This window comes from Rhineura floridana, chromosome 2 (assembly GCF_030035675.1).
Source record: "Rhineura floridana isolate rRhiFlo1 chromosome 2, rRhiFlo1.hap2, whole genome shotgun sequence".
Taxonomy (NCBI): domain Eukaryota; kingdom Metazoa; phylum Chordata; class Lepidosauria; order Squamata; family Rhineuridae; genus Rhineura; species Rhineura floridana.
In genome coordinates, this window is record NC_084481.1 from 13,468,273 (window position 1) to 13,490,009 (window position 21,737).

The following is a 21,737-nucleotide window of genomic DNA, read 5'->3' on the forward strand; positions in this document are numbered from 1 at the left end:
TACCAGGCTAAGTCCCTGATTTTGGTGTATAAAGCCCCATATAGCTTGGAACCAGGACACCTGAAACTCCTTATATACTCAATCGATCACTGTGTTCTGCAGGTGAGGGCCTCCTGCAGATACCATCTTTATCAGTAGGTCCATTCTGCACAACATAGGAAATGGGCCTTTAGTGTTGTGGCACCAATTCACTTCCCTTAAATATTAGACAAGCCTTTTGGCACATTTCAGCACCGGATGAAAACAAGCCTTTTAAGTAATCTTATCCCAGTATGCATCTGTGCTGGATTTTTTAAAAGATATTTTAAAGGTTTATTTTTAAAGATGTCTTGTTTTTAAGATATTTTAAAGACATTTTTCATGTTTTTGTTTGCTGCCTGGGCTCCTTCTGGGAGGAAGAGCGGGATATATATTTAATAAATGAATAAAGTAAAATAAATCCTCAGTAAAATGTCACAGTTGTGTATAACATTGCTAAGATATGAAACCCCCCTGTGATCTGATCAGTCAGCATCTTCACCCCCAAAGTAAATCTGACTTCAGATGAGATTTCAAGTATTGTAGTTGTTTGAAGAGCTTCTGAAATCATCATCATATTTGCAAACCAGTAGCCACATGGTCTCTTAAAAGTAGTACCCTGCTTGGGTGTGTGAGAAAATTAAAAAATGTTAGTGATCTCTTTTATTGTATATTGAACAAACTGGCAATTATAAAATTCCAGAAAGCCTTTTGATAGTCATTGTGAATTATTTAAAAGGATAAGAAGGTAACAGAAAACTTGGAGATGGTTACTAACCTATTATTGATAGAATTTCAATAGATTCATATTGGCTGAAAAATATTGTTATACTTCTATTTGATTTTTTAATAGAATTTGGGGTGTTCTCTGCCCTGAGGAGTGCTGCCTAAATTGGGAGGGGGGCAAATGAAGGCAACACAAGAAGGGGAGGGCAAGAGAGGCAAGCGTAACAAGGAATGAATGTGGGCAAATGCAGTTAGACATACTGGGTGGTATTCTACTAACCTTTCATACTAGTGCAAAGATTAGTGCTAGCACTATGGGTCTTCTCCCTTGCCCCTGCACCATCCCCAGATCTGTCTGGAGGGAAACCCAGAACAGATTTAAAGGGGCACAGAAGGGGAGCAGAGGGGAAGATTGTTCCGTTGCGCAAGGAGAAATCCTTGTCTGATGGAACCATAGCCTTCACCCTACATTGAATACAACCCACTATACTTTCTTTCCGTTACGGATGAGGACTGTATGGGTCACTTCATGGAACATGTAGGTTTGCCAGTTAATATTGCTTGTGAATTGTATGAGAAAAAGCCCATTGTTCACTATAGAGAGTGCTGCTCATTTGCAGAGTTCAGTTTTGCATTAGTATTGTTTGGGGCCAATTTCAGATATGTAGCCATGTGGCGTAGTGGTTAAGGTGTTGGACTATGACCTGGGAGACCAGGGTTCGAATCCCCACACAGCCATTAAGTACACTGGGTGACCTTGGGGCAGTCACTGCCTATCAGCCTCATGAAAACCCTATTCCTAGGGTCGCCATAAGTCAGAATCAACTTGAAGGCAGTACAAAGAAGACAGAATAATGTCTAATGCAAAGCTGTGTTTCATGTTTCATAATTGTGGAATTGAGAAGCACATATACATGCTTGAATGATTCTGGCCATGGCAACTTGAGACCATACACAGAATTCTTCTGTTTGATGTCTTTAAAACAGCATACATAAATAATAAATCAGTAAGACAGTAAGACTTTGCAGCTTCTGCTGTTGCTTCAGGAATATGAAAACGTGGACTCATCTTGTACAGAGAGGCCACTATATATAAGAAATAAGTTCTTAAGTACACATTAAGGCTTTCTTGGCATTACTTGCACACTTCAGTTCCTGATAACACAGTGATGTATGTAAAGCTGCAGGGTTGTTGACCTCACCGAGAGGAGCAAGGCCTTGTTTTTGAATTCAGAGCTAGGCAAGAGGGGGGAAGCCTAGACAGTAATTTGTCTGTAAAAATTCTGTTGCACAAATGTTTCCTACCAACCTTTCTCCTCTGAAGGGACACCCATAATCATATTCTGTAGAGCACTCTTCTTCAGCCTTGGGTCCCCAGAAGTTGATGGAGTATAATTCCCATCATCCCTGACCATGGACCATGTAGTCCAACAACAGATGGGGACCCAAGTTTGAAGAACAATACTAAGGCATTACCTACACAAGCAGGATTAATTGAGATTAGGGATGGGATAGAATTTCAATTTTGTTTTATTTTAATGAGAAACTACCCACTTCACACTTCTTGAAACAATACACGAACCATAACACAGCTGTCCTTCTAGATTCACACTTCCCCAAATTTTGCTATGCAGTTCTCCAACCAACAAGTGTGTGCAAAACTGCATCTATTAGGGGGAAAGTCTGCATTAAAATGCATATTACATATTATACAAAAGTCTATAAGGGGAATTTGTTTGCAAAAATGTGTATATTAATAAAAATGTGTACAAAAATGTGTTTAAGAGAAATTTACACAAAAATACTGACAAATTTTCATGAGGATTTTTCTAAAAAAGTAGCAAATTGCTGTGGAAATATGGAGAACTGAATTTAAGATTGGAAAAAGGAGAACCTGGGAAAAAATGAAATTGACAGGTTCATCCATCCCTAAGTGAGATGCTCTGCATCTTGCCTCTATTGTACAATTGTCCACCCGTCAAGCAATTGCATTTTCCATCTTGACACCAGACTTTTTACCCCTCCTTCCACTTTCTCCTACATGATGATCAGTCACCTCTTTCAAGAAATTTGCACACTGCTGTTACCATGTTGTACTGAATCCTCATCTTCTTATTAGAATCCTCAAATCCAGTGGAAGCTGATGCTAGCATGGACTAGGTTATTTACTGCACCTGGATTAAAGGGAAAGACCAAAAGCCACCACCTCCACTCCACTCAGTGTCTTGTCCTGTCCATTCCTAGCTGATGTCACATCTAGCATTTTGGTAAGCTGCCAGGGCTTGTTTGGGAGTTTGCTTACTGGAAGAGCAGTCATTCTCAGAATAAGCAAGGCTTGGTTGTTTCCCGAATAGCTGGATATTATGTGTACCAGCTGTGGGTGCTGTGTCCAGAAGCTTCTTCCTAGTTTACTTTATGGGTCAAGGCAAAACAGTTAACTATTATCTACAAGGTTCTTCTTCCCTTTCTATTTGTGTTGGATCCTTCTGCTACTTCCTTTAATGGGACAGTAAATAAAGAGGAAGAAGATCAGTTCCATTTGATCTTAAGTATCTTAAGGACTGTCTGATTCCTTATGCTTCGCCTCAATCACTGAGATCCTTTGACGGGGCACTTCTTGTGGTTCCCCGTGCTCCTGAGGTCCAGTTGACATTTACTAGGGACTGAACCTTCCCCAGCAGAGGTTCGGCATGAATCTTTATTAGCTGTTTTTAAAGACGTCTTCTAAAAACTGTTATTCTGACCCATGCAATGTGAATTTCTTTTTGTTAGTATTTACTAATGTTTGTACTGATGTTTTTTACTAATGTTTTTATTGAATATATTGTGATTTTGTATGCTGTATAGTGTCTTGCTGTATTTTTATGAAAGTGCAGCTTAGATAAATAAATATCTGGTGACTGTAACGTGTGAATCTGACCTCTTAACATACAGTCTAATGATTTTTTCAGCTAGCTATTAGAATATTTGAAAAATGGAGGTTGTATACAACTAAGTCCTACTCAAAGTAGACCCATTGAAAGCAACAAAGCTAAGTAAGTTATGTTTATTAACTTCAGTGGATCTACTCTGAGTAGGAGTAGCATTGAATGCCACCCAATTATTCCAGAAAAGAGGTGAAGACCACACCAGGACATATTCCAGCTAGACTTTCCTTTCCCTCCTACAGGGCCTCCTACTGTCACCATCAACTATCCTGTGAGAAGGACTCCAGAAGTCCCCTCCCCGTATGCAAAAAAAAATAGACCATGTACAACCAACTATATGTGGGAAGGATCTTAGTAAAGAGGGAGACAGGCAAAAAAGGCATCAGGGTCTGCTCCAGCTGGACTCTGTCCATGTCCTCACACACCGCCAGGCCATTCTACCACCAACAGCCCTATGGGAAGGTTCCTGACACCAATTTATTTGTTACCAATGTTTATTGTTTTTGTTTTAAATATAGTTTAATGTTATTTGTAATCCACCTTGGCAGGATTTGTATCCTCAAAGGCAGGATATAAATAATTTTAATACACAAATAACTAAATTACTACACGTGACGTGACTACATCAGGCTTGATGAGGATTTATGACTAATTGGTTTTCAAAGTACACCCCAAGTTCACATCCAGCTGGAACTCTCACTGATCAAATGTAACCACAATCTAGTAGATCACTGTCTTTGAAATGGGTCAGATGTGTTACCGTATATTCCGGCATATAAGACGACTTTTTAACCCTGGAAAATCTTCTCCAAAGTCGGGGGTCGTCTTATACGCCGGGTGTCGTCTTATTAGGGTTGCCATATTGCCCGGATAGCCGGGTTTTACCCGGATTCTAAGCATGCCACCCGGCGCCCGGCTATCCCCTTAGGTGGCCCGGATTCTCAGCTTTCATTTAAAAAAAAAATTAAGTTTCTAGGTGGTGCGGTTCTCGAGATATATATAAAAACGACAGGCACCCCCCCCCGGTTAAATCTTTTTTTAAACTACTGTATAGCACTTCGTAGCTTTAACCCCGCCCGTTCAGGATTTCAGCCAATCAGTGAAGTGTTTGTTTGGTGGCAGTGTCTGCAAAACTTCATTGCGAGGCCAGAAAATGGTGGTTTCCCCTCCTGTTTATCTGAAAATCTCATAAATTGGGTAGGTATATACATTTCAGGTTTTCCCCCTGTTGTGTGTAGGAGTCAGATCCTGGGCAGTGTTTTGAAAACCTTCCCAATAGTTGCTTTCGGGGGTAAAAACAGTGCTAATCCCATATGTCCAGAGTAAATCCTATTGAATTCAGTAGGAATTACTTTTGAGTAGACATGATTATGAATGTGCTGAAAATCAATGGGACTTTGGAGTGAATGTAAAAAAGAATTGTGTTTGTGTTCTCTTTCTGCCCCCCCCAGTCCTATTTTAAAGCAAGTAGGCAGGGCTTACTTAGGTATTGCAGTTTTTATTCTGTAGGAAACTAATACTGATTTTTAAAAAACTAATACTGATTTTTCTGCAATGACCAATTGGTTTGACAATAAACTATTATATGGGCTGTATGTATTTATACATCTGCAGTGTGTGCGTGTGTGTATGGAGTCTTTCCAACACCCCTGTGAGGTAGGGTTGGAAACCAAGGCAGCTCACAACAAGAAATAAAGCCATTTAAAATCCAATAACCATAAAAAGAAGTATAAACAGTTGCAAAACAGTGTAAAGTGGCATGATTCAGAATTTTGGGTTGTGTGAATGAAGTTGCTTGTCACTTGAGGTTGCATTTCTGTCCCTGTTTGAGTAAGCCCCATTGAATACGCTGGGACTTGCTTCTGAATAAATAAACCTAGGATTGCACTATAAATATCTTTACAGTTTGTGTAAATAATAAATATATTTGATAGTTATGCTTCTATAAATATTTCTTCATTTATCATATTTTTGGTTTTTGGTTAGGAATCCTGACTGGTTGTGAGATGCTTAGTTTTTTGCCTTATAGGAATCTTGTTGTGGTTGGTATGGTATTACATTTAGGAAAGTGTTACTGCCTTCTGTATTTTTTTTTCCTATTTGCATTTCACTTATCTTTAACCTCACTCCGTTACAGCCATAGAAGCAACAACAGCATATGCAAGATAAACTCCCATTAGTGATAAGAACAAGAATTTATAATTAATTAAAACAAGAGGCTGATCAATACTTTGAAGAGCACCAGATATTTATTTTGTTTCTGAGCCCAGGACTCGGTCTTTCATGATGCCCGGTGTGTGTGTGGGGGGGGAGCAGGAGAGTAGTCGATAAGACAGACATCCTGGCATTGATAATCGAATTAGCAAGGTATGTGTGGGGTTGTTGTACACTTCCAGGCTCAGTTTCATTTTGAGTATGGAGGTGGAACCTGTGTAGATGTGGTTATTAAAGGGAGAAGAAATTTTGAGTTAAGCAAAGCTCTGCTTTTATAAAACCTAAGAAACATGCAGTACTTTGAATGTCTGAGTGCCTGCACCAGTGGAATACTGGAGGAACTTGTAAAACTTGCTGCAACAGTATTTAGAACTGAGCATGTGGTGTGAAAGACTCCTTTTCCTAACATTTTGGCTTGTTTTTCTCTGATTGTGTATTTTTATTGTTTTTACTATATTTGTAAGCTGTGCTGAGCTCTGTTTTTAACAGCAAAAGGGCAGGATATAAATTCTCTTAATCAATCAATAAATACTCCATAGTGTTGGAAACTAGAGTCTAGGCATTTAATGTTGCTTTTAAAAAAAAGATTTCTCACATCTTTCCCCAGTTTTTGGTGGTAATTCCTAGGCACAAAAACAAAACAACTGGACAATCCAAATATTAATATTTATAAGTTTATAAGTGACAGTTTTCCTGCTAAGTACCTGCATGTCATAAGCAGGGGTAGTCTTATACGGCGAGTATATCCCAAACTCTATATTTTAACTGGAAAAGTTGGGGGTCGTCTTATACGCCCAGTTGTCTTATACGCCGGAATATACGGTAGTTCCTTGTGTGGCATTAATAGGATACGCTGCTATTATTCCTGTCAGTCTGAGCAAAGAGGTTAATGAGTACCAACTACATCCTCCTCCCATGGAAGCTAAGGGCAATTTTTCAGTGCCAGATAATCACCTTTAGAGATTAGTCTTTTTGGATCTGAATTGAGGCAACTTAGTAGAGAAACATATGTCCATTGCTAAAATGCCCTCGCTGTATCATTTGTGGGAGGAGAGGAGATAGGAAAAATATAATATATACATATACATTACATTTTCCATGAGCATATCAGTTGCATAAAATATGCATTGAAAAATGCAATGCATATTTGAATAAAATGAAATGAGCCACTATAATTTCAGATAACTTTTAAAGTTAGCAGAATGTGAGGCCTTTGAAAGGCAAACATTTACCTGTTATTTTAAGGCATACATTAGCTGGCTAATATCCAGAGTAGGGATGGGCAAAAATTCCTCTGAATATGGATTTAGCACCAGATTTTTCAGTGGACTGCATATTTTTCCATCTTTGCACAGCTGTCTTATTTGCTCCAAAATTCAACAGCTTTCCCCAGCACTGGATTTCCCCCTCCTAAAATATTCCCTTGAATATATTGTTCACTGCTAACAAGAAAACTGACCAGCCACAGTCACAGCAGAGGAGGCAGTGGCGGTAAAGTCATTTTCCTTTCCTTTATCAATATTTTCTTTCATCCTTCAAAAATACTGATACTTTCTTTCAAAGATACTGATATTTTCTTTCATTTATCAGTATTTCCTTTCCAGATATCAATATTGAAATATCGATATTTTGTTTTTTTTTTTTCAATAATTTTTATTCAAATTTTCATAAAACATACAAGACGAAATCATAAAACATTCAAAGACAAAAAACAAAAACAAAAATAGTTAAACAAAAAATAAAAAAATAAAATAAAAATAAAAATAAAAAATAAAGGGTAAAATATTGACTTCCCATTTGTCAAAGATCAGATCAGTTATAAGTCTATAATATATAACAATCCTGTCTCTTAAGTCATATTATAAAATCACTTTCCTCCAATAGTTATCTTACTTAATCATCAAATCTCATAAACATTACTTTATTCTTTCCACAAAAAGTCAAAGAGAGGTTTCAATTCTTTAAGAAATATATCTATCAATTTTTTTTTCCCAGATAAGCATATCGATTAATCCATCTCATTACTAATTATGATAATCTTATTGTCATAACCATAGTCAAAATAAACATTTCAATTAATCCATCACATCAGAATCTGTTAGGTTCAGTAATTTCAGTAGCCATTGTTCTATTATCCCTATTAGTTCCATTTTCCATCTTCCATCTTCAGTAGTCTTGTTAAGTCCAGTAATTTCAGTATCCAATCTTCCATTATCAGTATTCCATAATAATCTTGCTGTCAAAGCCATAGTCATATAGTAAGAGTCTGATGGGAATTACCTCTATCCCAAATATTTTCTTGCCATCCATTCTGAATAGGTTGCTGAAATACTGCTGTAAAATCATATCTCTGTTCTTTTTTTCAAAATACACTGGGTCATCTCTTGAAAGTTTTTCCATTGTCACATGGCTGCAGTTAATTCCATAGATTTTCTCTATATTGGGCTCCATCACGTCATTCCAGTCCAGAAGATTATCCATGCCATTGATAACTTTATCTCTAGAATCTTCATTAATTTCTTCAGAGATAACATTGAGTTCCAAACAATAAATTTTATTTCTAAAGTCCATAGACTCCAAATCTTTTTCCTGTTCCACGTTTGTTCCAATCTCCGGGGTCTCCTCTCTCACAGGGACCCCTGTTCCAGTCTCCAGGGTCTCCTCTCTCACAGGGACCCCTGTTCCAGTCTCCAGGGTCTCCTCTCTCACAAGGACCCCTATGTCTTTAATCTCCTGTGTCTCCAAACAATAGATTTTATTTCTAAAGTCCATAGACTCCAAATCTTTTTCCTGTTCCACGTTTGTTCCAATCTCCGGGGTCTCCTCTCTCACAGGGACCCCTTCCAGGGTCGCCTCTCTCACAGGGACCCCTATATCTTTAATCTCCTGCGTCATTTTACTCAATTCAATTTTCAACTCCTTACAACCCTGTCGCAGGTTTTGTTTCGTTATCTCAATCTCATCCATTATTTTCTGAAACATAGTTATTTCCAGATTCTCAGCCACTTTCTTAATAGCCATTTTAAAAGAAAAATATAGGAAAACCACTTCTTATTTCAGCAACAATTGGGTTAATACTCCAAACTTGGTGACATCACAGTATAAACAGAGCAGACAGCCTTATCTCTCCATAGTTAAGTAAACAAAATGCAGTTCCCAGGATCGAAACAATTAATGGCAGTCGTCAGAAAACAGATTCGTCAAAATAAAATAGACCAAAAAGAGAGTAGTCTCAGACAATATAATATTCTTCAAAATAAAAATCTGGAATAGAAATCCCTCTTCTGTGTATATCTTTAGAATGCAAATCCAGGACAGCTTTTTGCAACAAAAACAGAGATAAGCTATTAATTAGTGCGTAGCAGAGAGAAGTTATGGCTCCCCAGTGAGATGTCAAAAACCGATCAATCTGGCAAATCTCTTTTAAACAGCAACAATTTAAGTCAAGTAAAAGAAAAATATAGAAAGAAGGGTGCTTGCCTGTTAGTGCGTTCTCTCTTAGAAGATAAGGTGAACGTTCGCTTTATCAGATAGAGCTTGCTGTTGAAAATCCGTCCCCACCTTCGTCGGCTGGACCTCGTCCCATAAATTAATGAGATCTGGTCGTCCCAACAAAAATAGGCTTTGAGGTTAATCTCTTCGTTTCTCCCTACCCGGGAGAAGTTTAATCAGTCAAAAAAAAAGAAAAAACTGACTGATATATCTGAATAAGCTTCTTTTGAGGCAGGAGCCCGTCTCAAAAGCAGGCACAGGCTAAGTCACCCTTCCCGGAAGTCTGAAATATCGATATTTTGAAAGATAACATTGATATTAATATCAATATTTTTGAGGAGGGAAAAGCAGTAGATAGCAGACAGAACAAACTGTAACTGATAGTGCCTGTTCAGTCGACAAAATGCTTTTGAAGCGACACCAGCCAATGGTTCCCATCCCTAATCCAGAACAATTACAATATGTATAATGTATATTACGTATAATGTAGCCTCTAGTACAGCCTTTCCCAACCAGTGTGCCTCCAGATGTTGTTGGACCACAACTCCCATCAGCCTCAGCTAGCATTGCCAATGGCCAGGAAAGATGGGAATTGTGGTCCAACAACACCTGGAGGCACACTGGTTGGGAAAGGCTGCTCTAGTACAAAGTAATTTATCTTTGGCATTTTACCCCAGCTAGATTAAATAAAATCTAAATAAGAGCTAGCATACAGACAGATCTGTTTGCCTGTATTGTCAATGACAGAACGATGCAGTCACTTTGGGTGGAAATAGATTATGGAGCAGCATTTTTTTATTACACTATCGTTTTTCCTTTCATATTATGAAGAGCCAGGGCTAGACTTCACAGAGCCCCCTGCAGGGTCCAGCAATGCCCCCCCCAGATGCTGGGCCCTTCACCCATCCTCCTCTTCCCCCCTGCTGCTCCCCATTCCTCCTGCTATCCCCCTTGCTCCCTCTCTTCCTTTTTTAAAATTTAAAAAATTATTTGTCACTGGAGTAGTGTCAGCTATGCTCATGGCTTCTCTGCTACTTCCTTGGCACTTAGGCTCTGAGAAAGAGCAAAAGGGGTCCCTCTTCAGAGCCAGGCTTTCCAGGCAAGAGGGCCAGGAAAATGCCTGTGCCACCACAGTTCACTATTGTGGCTAGGATGACTTTTTAAACTTAAGATATTTTTAAGTGTTTAAAAAATCTAAAAAGCCTTTGTCTCCACTGCTGTAAACTGTGGTGGCAGAACAGACATTTCCTTGGCCACCATGTCCAAAATGTCTGACTCTGAAAAGAAGGACCCCCTTGACCCTTTCTCAGAGCCCAGGGAAGACAGCAAAGAGGTGGAGTGTGGAGACCAGCACCTAGTCAGCTGCCACAGAAGGGACCCAGCTGGGCCCATTGGTGAGTAAGTGGTCAGCAATTTGGGCCAGTGAGGGGCCCTTGGCCATTGATGACCTGGTTGACCTTTGGCACCAGGGATAATATAAAATATATAGAAACTAATAATCCAGTACCAAGGATTTAGTACATATATCCAAGTACTGTTTTCAGTACAGAACAGCTTATGTAGATTGATGATTGTTCTAATATTGTTACCCCAAAATGTCTGTCCATAATTTACCATGTGTGCTAGAGTTCTTATATGGCCATTGCTTTTATTTCCATAGCTTATCAACCAGTTCCATTGTTCAGTAAAGTCGTTTGACTGTTGATTTACAATTCTCAATGGCTTTGTTAGTTTTTTGCAAGACGGCACCCCCTGTATTACTTTACCACTGGTCTATGGAGAATTCTGCTGTTTTCTTCCAGTTTTTAGCTATAGCTTGTCTGCCTGATCCTATCATGAATAATATAATTTCCTTATATGGTAATATTTTGTTTTGGCCTTTAAATGATGATGATAAAGCTTATTTAGGAGTACAGCAAATTTGCTGCCCCAGTGTTCTGCTACATTCCAAGCATATTTTTAACAAAAAATGATCTCTTCTCTCATGGCCATCACACATGAAAAATGTGTTCCTAATAAAATGCATCCAGGATTGTGAATTAATTGCATTTTATATGTAATTTAGTGTCAACGGAGAGGTGTAATATCTATAGATGATTTTAACTCTATTTATTCTTTTTGTGGACATACATTTGAAGGGCTTTAAAAAATCATTGCAAATTGATTCCCATTGTTTTGATCTATTTGGTACCCCAGTGCCTTTTTTCCCATGTAGCATTGACTCCTTGTTTGAAGTAATAATTTTAAAATATTATACTGATTTATGTATACAGTTGGCACCCTTTAGTAGTATTTTTGAGTATTTGATGCCTTAGTTCAAGGAGGAGAGAAACTGCTCCAAATAGACTTCTTGGTTGCTACCAAAATTGTTCTGGAAGATATTGTAAAAATACAGCAAGACCTAGCAAGGCTGGAATGGCTCAGGAAAAGTTTTGGACATAGCAGAAATGAGGAAAGTGTGTGAGAGTATAGAAAGGAACATGCACAATGCAAACCATATTTTGTAGATAAATTGTTCCTTTTATTGCAAAGAAAGAAATCCTGTTACAGAGACATGTACTTCCTTTTGATCTAGTAGTTTAGAAAGAAGAATAGTAAAAGGTTTACAATGCAGTTCTATCAACAATTTCTCAGAAATAAGTACCACTGTGTTCAGTGGGTCTTACTCCCAGGTAATTACACATAGGATTACAGCTTTAGGGGTTTTTTTTAAGTTAGTTTAATTTAAAAAAAACTAAACTAAACCTTCAGAATAAATGGTGGCACAAATTTTAAAATTTTTTAATTTGTAGTATGCCGTAAGTGTTTTAAACCATTTTTTATCAAAATATACAAAGAAATTGCTTTCTATTCTGAAGACTCATAATCTGGGTACATAATCTCAAGCATGGTGACTGAAAGGAAGTTCCAAAATGACATCAGTTAAGACTTTTCACAGTGTGTGAAAATAAGGAGAAATAAATACTTCAATAGTATTCAGTAGTTTTCCCTATTGAAACCTTTCTAAGCCAGTGCTCTTTCCCCTCAATTTCCAGTGTAGCCTTTCTTCCCAGCCTGCACCTGAGATCTCACAAAGAACTCGCTCCTTGAATAACCTTGTCTGAAACTCCAATCTAGAAGTTCCCACAGCGCTCAGACTAGTAACACCATCTAAATTCACTCATGTTTAGGAGTTTGTATAGTTTTCTTTCTTCAGAGCTCAGTAGACAACTTCCTCTCGCCACCCCTTCCCTGCCTCAAAGCATGCGATAAATTCTTTTAAACAATGCATAATTTTTGAAACAGTAACCCTTCACTTTTTTTTCTTTTTTGGCTATTTCAGGAAATCCGTTTTAGAAACAAAGCAAAATGATACATTGATATAAATACTGGACAATACAGTACTGATGAACATCCGTTACTGAGATGTGTTCTTCACATCCGTGTTGCACTCATAGGCTATGTGCAGTAGAAATTAATGGAACAGGTGTGTGCATCATTATGCACAGGATGGCATCCCTTTGTTCTGTACCTGGCACCAACACATCTATCTAATGTAACAGCTAAGTTGCATGTTCAATAATCTGCTATGAAAGAGTTCTCCCTGATTTCAAAATGCAAGTGGGGGGATCATATGTTAAAATGCTACTAATTCTCAAAAAATGACTTATACAAAGAAGGTTAGCATGCCAGAGAAGAGGCCTGGTTAAGTTTTCTATAAGAAGGGAGTTTCAAAGCAAAACAAAACATAGGGGGAACATTCAAAATACAATTTTCCAACCTTCTACATTCAAAGGTAGGATAGGCTCAGGAGGGTGATAACATATGATATTTCCGAATAAGCAATTTGGCTCATCAGTAATTAGTCATCACCCCCTAATGGTTCAGAAAGTGGCATTTTTCACTTATTTAGGGCAAATTAGTAAACAATAGGTAAAAACCTTATCCATTCATTTCCAAGCCAAAATAAAATCCCCCTTAATTTTTAATGTAAATGGTAGTTGAAATCTAGTGAACTGTTATATTATGATTCCACAGGACAAATCCAGAAATGAGTAAAGTAACATTATTTTTATTATTATTAATTTATTTTACATATTTGTGAAAGTGGTAATAAATTTAGAATTCTTCAGTAAGCAGATATACAGAGTAAAGAATTCACATTTCCAGAGTATTTATATCTGTGTGCACAGTGGTAGACCAACATGGTATAATGAAACCTTATTCTCTCTTGCCTCAATCACAACCTTGTGGATTCAGCCTCTGATATGTAACTGCCATGATATCATTTCAGTTTTCTCCTATAGGCCAGACAGTCACAAGCACGCCTTTTGTCTTCCCTCCCCAACTCCCTCATCTTCCTACTTAAGTTTCATTGTCAGTGTACAAGATGTGATCACCTCATAAATTATATACTGCTTAACACATTCTGAAAAGTGAGAAGGTTTGTGTAAGCATTTGGCTAATTTTTGAAGTCACAATACAGATATACTGTTTGGGAAACAAAAATACTTGGAATGGATTTGGTTTGTCTGATTTCTATATTATTTTGTATATTAGAGTAGCAAGACCAGCACCAGGTGTGAGGTTCCCTTCAGTAAAGTGCCCTCCACTTGGGTCCCCTCTAAAACCAGCACTTGAGAACATTGTCCAGAGATGGATTTCTCCCCTCTGTAGCCCAGCTTGTGCATGTGTTTAGTTTTTTGTGGGGTTTTTTTGAAAAAAAAAAAGATATTGTTTAGAATAACACCAATACAAATTTCTTTGGCAGCAGAGTATCTGTGCAGTTAATTAAAAGAGCAAATGTTTTCATGAAATTATTAGTTACTTTAAGGATTAAAAAAAGAATCTGGGAATGGATTGACCTGTCATGTATTCTCTGCTTACCAGTCTGCATTCAAGAGAACATTCTGGGCAGGTATTAATTTTTACGTACAACACAGAGAGGGATGCATTTTGACTCACTCCAGGTATTTCTCTGGCATTCTGTACTGGGAAAGTGCTTTACAAATGACATGAGAATGAAATCTACATTCGTCTCAGTAATTGTCTATTAAACATACTGAGTCCATTTCTGATCCCAGAATCGACTGAAAGATGCATGTCATAGTGATCATTTTATAGATAGAACATTTCCATTGCTTATATAGAGGAATATCCATAGCTTGTGAGCATTACTTTACCAAAGATTTTGAACAGCAGGAAGCACATTCATCCTGAAAAAGGATGTTAAAAAAGGATTTGTTGAGCTGTCAATAAACAATTATATTCATCAGTGACATGGGGAGGTCTAGGACTGTGGTAGAAGACCATGTTTTTGGCGCCACAAGGTTGCTAGTTCAGTCACTAGCATCTCCAGTTAAAATGACCTCAGGAAACAGCTGGGAAAGATTACCTGAGACCTTAAAGCGCCAGCAGTATAGTACTGGGCTAGGGGGTTGAGTATAAAACAGTTTCGTACGTTCATTATGCTACAAGAATGAAATGTTTACTTACAAAGATTTTTGCAATGGAATGTTTGACAGTTCATATTGAGGTCATGTAAATCCTCATATCCAGCTTAATTTTCCTGCTGCTACTGTGAGAGGCCCAATAGATGTGGAATGATTGGGAGAAGAGATAAATGATTTCCTCCCTTAGCCTGTGTCAGACCATTGGCCCACCTAGTCCTGTACTGTAGATGTGAGTCACAAGAGATTTTGCTTGTAGAAAAAGGTATGTTATTGAACATACATTTGTAGGTACTGGCTGCATAATGGCCTGATGGATATGGCTTCCCTCTCTCCTCTTCCTATTCTGCACTGGCAAAGTTTGAGTGGGCACTCCTGAGTAGACATTTGGGCAGCAATGGGGTATCGAAAGATTGGAATGTAGAAGTGTGAAAGCCACTGCAGGAGCCAGTTTCAAAAAAATTGGTGACCAAAAGGATTATTTAATATAAGAAACTGAATACATGCTATCATTAAAATAAAAATTAAATAGTTAAACCCAGCTTTTGTCTCCTATCTTCCATCTGACATCCAGAGTCAAATAGCTAGTGTTCTGACACTAATGATTTTGTTGTATTCCTAAATATGCTAGACTTCTCAATAGCAAGCCAAGCGATATGGCTTAGACTTGAAGACCTGGGTTCAAATTCCTGCTCTGCCAAAAAGCTCTGTCTACTAGCTTAACCCCCCTCAAAGGTTTGTGTGAGAATAAAATGGAATAACTGCACAGATGCAAATGAACAGTAGGATACACATTTTAAATCCATAAATAAATGTTGGGTAAAATACTTGCTGTATTGTTATATGGCAGTCAGTGGCAAAGCTTCCAAGATGTTCACATTTCCTTTGCACTGTGAAAATGGCATTTCTTTCATCACAATTTATATGCCTCCACAGCTGTTGATTGTCTTGCAAGGACTTCAGTTGCACTGTTAGGAGGAAATATATACCTTCACATTGCTCCCGTTCAGTTCACTGGTGATCTTTCCTTCATCTTTTATTACAGGGACAATTGTAGAGGCGGAGCAACATGGCTGACGATAGGAAAGATGAAGCTAAGGCACCGCACTGGACTTCAAGTCAGATAGCAGAGGCTTCTTCACATTCACATTCCCCAGAGATGAAGGAGCAAAGTGGGACAGGGGAAGGATTAGTCAGAAGTGCTAATGGATTTCCATACAGAGAGGATGAAGACGGAGGATATGGTGCCCGTGGACAACAGAGCTCATATTCCAGAACCAAAGAGAATGGGATAAATGGAGAACTAGCTACAGGAGAGAAAGAAACTGCAGGTAAAAGGTCCATGGCCCATCCCTCTTTCCTTTGTCCATTTAATCCTTGCTTTTCAAGGGGAGGGCACTGCAAATATTTCTTCCCTGGTCATAGGCATCCTAATTGCCTAGATCAGATTAGGCTACAGCAGGTAGTTCAGTCTTGCACATTGAAAATGGAGCAGATTTCTCCTGCAAAGGACAGTGGGCGAAGGTCAGATCCTAAAAGTAAAGGGAGGAAGCACAACACAAAAAAGGAGAGGGGCCTCAGCTGAGGAGCAGAACACATTATTTGCACACAGGTGGCCCCAGGTTCAGTCTTTGTCATCTCTAATTAAAAAGGCTTTCAGATGATGCGTCAGGAAAACACCTTGTCTGAGCCTCTAGAGAACTGCTGCCAGCCACAGTGGAAATGTTTGGCTAGACAGTACAATGGTCTGACACAGCATAAGGATGGCATATATGTTCCATAGCCATCATGTTTGATAGGATCAGGTCTTGAGAGTGAAACCAAGGGCAGATACTGTCACAAATTATTTCTTTCCTGGCTCGCTAAATCATTGTGCTCCAAAAACTGAGTTGCTTAGCATTCAGCGCTGAGGTCATTATAGTCATGACATTGAATGTGACTGCTGACACCACAGGCATTTCTGTTGAATTTATAGCAGAGTTAAATGGAATATTAGATTAACGTGTGACTTGCTGTGAAAAAATCAGACCAGCCACTTAATCTTAATGTTCCAGACTCTTCACTTTTTGAACAGATCCACATTCCATCCTCACATATATTGTATATGGCAGGGATGGGCAACCTTTTTGGCTTCAAGGACTGTGTTGGTGGATGGTGGGCTGCACACACTCACTGCATGTTCACCCATTTATTTATTTAATTCCATTTATGCATCAAGAGCACGCACATGCACATAGTCTGTCTCCAACAGCACGTGCACACACACACACACCCTTCTCTCACACACAAAAATGCAGACACACAGAGATAGGCAGACACACATGCACACAGGAACTACATCAAGCACTATCCCACAGTCCAACTGATTGGCACTGGGGCACTGGTGGACTGAGGGAAGCATGATTGCAATAGAGAAGAAGGTGTACAGGGAGAGTCATCCCTGTGTGCCTTTCTCCTCATAGCTTCCTGTAGCCGCCAAGCAGCTATTTGGTGGTCTGAGAAAAGCAGGGGCAGGGTGTGATTGGGGCAGTGGCATGGGGGATGGACAACTCTGTGTAGGGCTGCATGTGGCTGCAAGCTAGATAATGTTCTATCAATAACTGTGGAGGGTCTACACAAGAAACAGAATGAAATGTTGGAATGGAGTGCACCAACTACAGTCTGTGGGAGGGAGAAACAATTTTTTAATGCCTCTCCTATATAAAACATCTCTAGAAGTAGAAAACTAGCACATCGGTTGAACATGGTGTAGAGCAGCCCTTTGCCAGCCATGCTGTTTTCCATTTGCAGAAAGTTTTAGCATAAGGGGATTTTTTAAAAAAAAAAATCCTCCCAATCTGAGTTTTGAAGTGGTGCAGTCCAGTCCATTCTAACACCTTGGGGACTCTTATCATCTTATTCTGCTAGGTTTGCAGATGAGACCTAAGAGGACAAACAATAAACTTAAAATAATATGTTTTTTTGTCTGGGCCTGAAAATAGTCATAACCACTAAAACAAAATTTCCCTTCATGTGTTCAGGGTCAAATCATTTATATCACAGCCATAAAAGGAGACTGCCCACACTTCAAATTACTACTCTTTGAAGTAGTGACACATTGTACAATCTTATAATGTGTGTGTGTGTGTGTGTATGCCAGTAACACAAATTATTATTATTATTATTATTATTATTATTATTATTATTTATACCCCGCCTTATGGCCAAAAGGTCCTCAAGGCTGCTTACAAGAAAAAAAAATATAGAAATACATCAATAAAACAATACAATTTACAAAAATTAAATTAAATAACAAATAACATTATTAAATTATAGAACTATTATAGAATTATAATTCTATAGAATTATAGAACTATTGATGATGATCATGATGATTTATTGTTATTTATAGCCCACCCTTCAATGTGGCAGTTCCCAGGGTGGTATACAATAATTCAGTTCAATACAACAAAGCAATATTGTATAAAAATATAAAGCCAATAAACACAATAAAACAGCAATCCATCCACAGAAGAAACCACTTCTTAGATCAGCTTTCTCAATATGCCTGAAAAGGGAGGAATGATTGCTTATTTTATCTAATACGTTAGTCAGATTTATTTGATCTAGTTGATTAGTCAGTTTTAAACTCTATGTATCATTGATACATAGGATAACAGCTTATTTGAGGCAATGCTCCCATGCGCATTGAAGAGCTTTGTCTTAATTGTTGGATAGTGCTTTAGTTGAGGGAAGGAAGGAATATGACTCAGGCAATGTGGGTAGGTAAGGTGTGGGCAGGGTAGCTAAGGTTTGGGTCTTCAACAAGGAAGAGGGAGCTATGAAGAATCAGTCTCCTGGGTCACTAGAGGCTAAGGCTACATAAATAGTATTGATGTATGTATTGTCAATTACTTGGATCCAAAGAACCATGAGCAGATGGAGAAAATGTATTAGTACTGTGCTTGGAAGAGGTAGTGGAGGACTTTTTGCAACGCAGCACCACGTGTCAGGGCTTGCATTACAGTAAGAAAAACTCTAAGTAAGAACAGTAAGAAAAACATGGTGAATAAGAAAAATACAGGCGATAACATATAAACTCTAATGGACAGTCCAAAGGTCTTGAAAAGAGCTTATGTGAAGTGCCCGAACTCTAGCAAATGGATTAGCCCTTCAATGAGTACAAGAGGCTTTTGGCTAGCTGAAGGGCACCTTTGGATCCAAGCCAGTATTTGTGCTTTATTAAAAATCACTGTAAGGTTTTCTAAGCCAATGCTTAGCTAGAAAGTTACATGCCACCCAGCTGAGCATCTGTTTTGGGGAGCTCATTAGCATCACCTGCCAACTGAGTTTTGGTTGGGATCCAAGCAGCCGACATGGAACCCTCATAAACACGTACACTCATTCCTCTGAAGCCCTAAGCCTGCCCCATTTTCAACTTTGCCTGAAAGAAACAAACAGCACAAGCATTTCAAGATTTATCTTAATGTGAAATATAATCACTGTGTAAAAATAATTTGGCATTCATGAAAGCTTATTTGTTTATTGCTAAAAGTAACAACTATTTCTTTAGAATTTTTCTTCAGCTGAATGCATCCTTTAAGCCCCATTGAATTAAACAGTAGGAATTCATTTTTCCCACATGAACAAGTGCCCTTGGTGTATGCAGCCATGCATGCAAAGAGGATAATCTTAGCACCATTTACTAGCTGTTGACAGTACTTTATGAAAAAGCTATTCATAATTTCTCAGCTATTGGACAGTTTTAAATCTCCAGGCCCTAAAAGTGTTTCAAAAATTGACAGTGCTGGAATATGTCTGTTAAAGTACTGTAAATACAGTCTTTGGGGAAACTATTTTTTACAAAAAAATAGTTACAGGGAAGTCTAAAGAATAATAAAATGCTCTCCTAGTCAGCTATCATTAGAAACCAAGTCTCACCCTGGGTCTGAGGGTGAAGGCAGATAAAGAACAATAGTGATTTAAAACTACCCTCATCCAATCTGATACTAGGATATTGTTCTGAAAAAAATATTATGCAAGGTTTCAGCTTGAACTAGGGAAAAGCTTGAACTGTGGATGCTGCCTATCGGCTAATGCCTATGACATCACCAATGCACCCTCAGGTCCAATCCCTCTGTTTTGCAACTATTAAAAAAACTGTTCTCAATTCTTTTCTGATAAGGTGAAAGATTAATATATAAATGTATAAACAAATATATACTGCTTTAAGATATTCAGAGATCACACCTTCAGCATGAAGGAAAGCGTAATACACTGATGGCTGAACCAGCTTTTGACTTACTGGTATATATATTGTGTAAAGAAATTGTGAAATCATATTGTGGGGAAAGAGCTCAATGCTATACCCTCGTTTAACCAAGAATTAAACATACAGAAATGTATCTGTCTCTTAACTCATTCTGTTGTATGTTTTGTAGGCATCATCCTTTGCAACAAGACTTTAAGGCTGTGATCATAAGCACACTTCCCAGGGAGTTAGTCCCGTTGAACTCAGTGAGTCCTACTTCTGCATATACATGTTCAGGATTGCACAGCGTGATTTACACCACAGCTTGCAGTACTGATGAAATGCATATCTATTAGTATGATTCCACCCAATTTTTCTAGTCCCTTTAATATATAGTTTGGTAGACCCTCCTTTGCTTTGAGGATAAATTGGAGCCCCTTTTCACAAAAAGCTTCAGTTCACTGGAGGGTTTTTAGAATGTTTCTCTTTCAAATGAACACATGAAAACATTTCAGTGGAAGGAGCCAGTCACAAAACTGACTCTATGACAATCCCATGGGCTGGATTCTAGATCCCTCAGTACCAGAACATAATTATCTTTAAGATCATTCTCTGAGTTTTGCAATATAGCCCACAGCTCAAAAAAGTAGAAAAATTTGTAAAAATAAAATAAAATAGTATTTTAAGGCAAACTACATTTGGAAATGTGTACTTTGAGATAAAATGCATATTTAAATACATATTTTGTGGTTAAAATGGATTTACATGAATACATGTGAAATCGACACAGAACAAAGATAGAGAACAAAAAGGAATAAATTACCATTACGATTACAATTGTTCTGAGAGGAATTGATGACTTTACCATTACTCAAAAGTAATCACTACAATTACACTTAAGTTACTTTTTAAAAAACTAGAGTGCCTACAAAGTTCTGGCCTTGGCTGCTGCACAATACGTCACCTAAAACAACATTAACAATAAAAACACACTCACAGATGTAGTAGAATAATACTTTTTATCCATAAGATAGCAATGGTGGTCTCTCTGCTGGTAAGGGAGGCAGAGGCCACTACTCAGATCTTTGCACCTCAAACCAAATACAGCCCTCCTCCCCCACACACTCTCAGCCAGCAAGCGTAATCTCTCTCACTGAACCACTTCCAGACCCTGCCCTGCCACCAACTAAGGGACACCCATCCAAGCAAACATTTTCCCCCAAGATGCAAAAAAGTTAAAACACTGCAAAGGCAGCAAAGTAGTCAGGGAGGGCTGCAGAGACTGCTTTGTGTGCCAAGTGCAAACACAGTATTCACATACACACACACACACACACACACACGTTGTCATCTTTTACCTGCACAGTTCTTTATTTCCATTCTTCTGCTACCTCCTTCTCCTCCTTTATTCATGTTCTTGCCCTCTGGCTCCTTTCTCCCTCCACTCCATTCTTCTCCACCACCGCCATTTTTTAAAACAATTGCTTTCTCCACTCCACCCCCGTCTCTCTCTCCACCTCCTCCCATGTCACCTCCTACACACCCACAGAGCACGAGGGAAGGGCGATGCTGCACAGAAGCCCAGTTTGAGGCACATGATTTTCATCCACAAATCAGAGGAGCAGAAGTCTTCCTCTGTTCCCTCCCCCCAAGTACTGCTGGAAACATTACAATTACTCCTCAAAAGTAATAAAATTACTC

At 38.5% G+C, this 21,737-nt stretch overlaps 1 protein-coding gene across 24 annotated transcripts in view; it reads left to right on the forward strand.

Annotated features, from left to right (window-relative positions):
* The window catches only part of MAP2 (microtubule associated protein 2), a 468,623-nt gene that overhangs the window by 320,875 nt on the left and 126,011 nt on the right, over positions 1-21,737 (forward strand). For all 24 annotated transcript variants that reach the window (XM_061607844.1, XM_061607838.1, XM_061607849.1 and 21 more), the window contains one exon: positions 15,852-16,137. In XM_061607844.1, coding sequence (XP_061463828.1) covers positions 15,876-16,137 — 262 coding nt within the window. In that variant the 5' untranslated portion in view covers positions 15,852-15,875. The remainder of the gene's footprint in view (positions 1-15,851; positions 16,138-21,737) is intronic.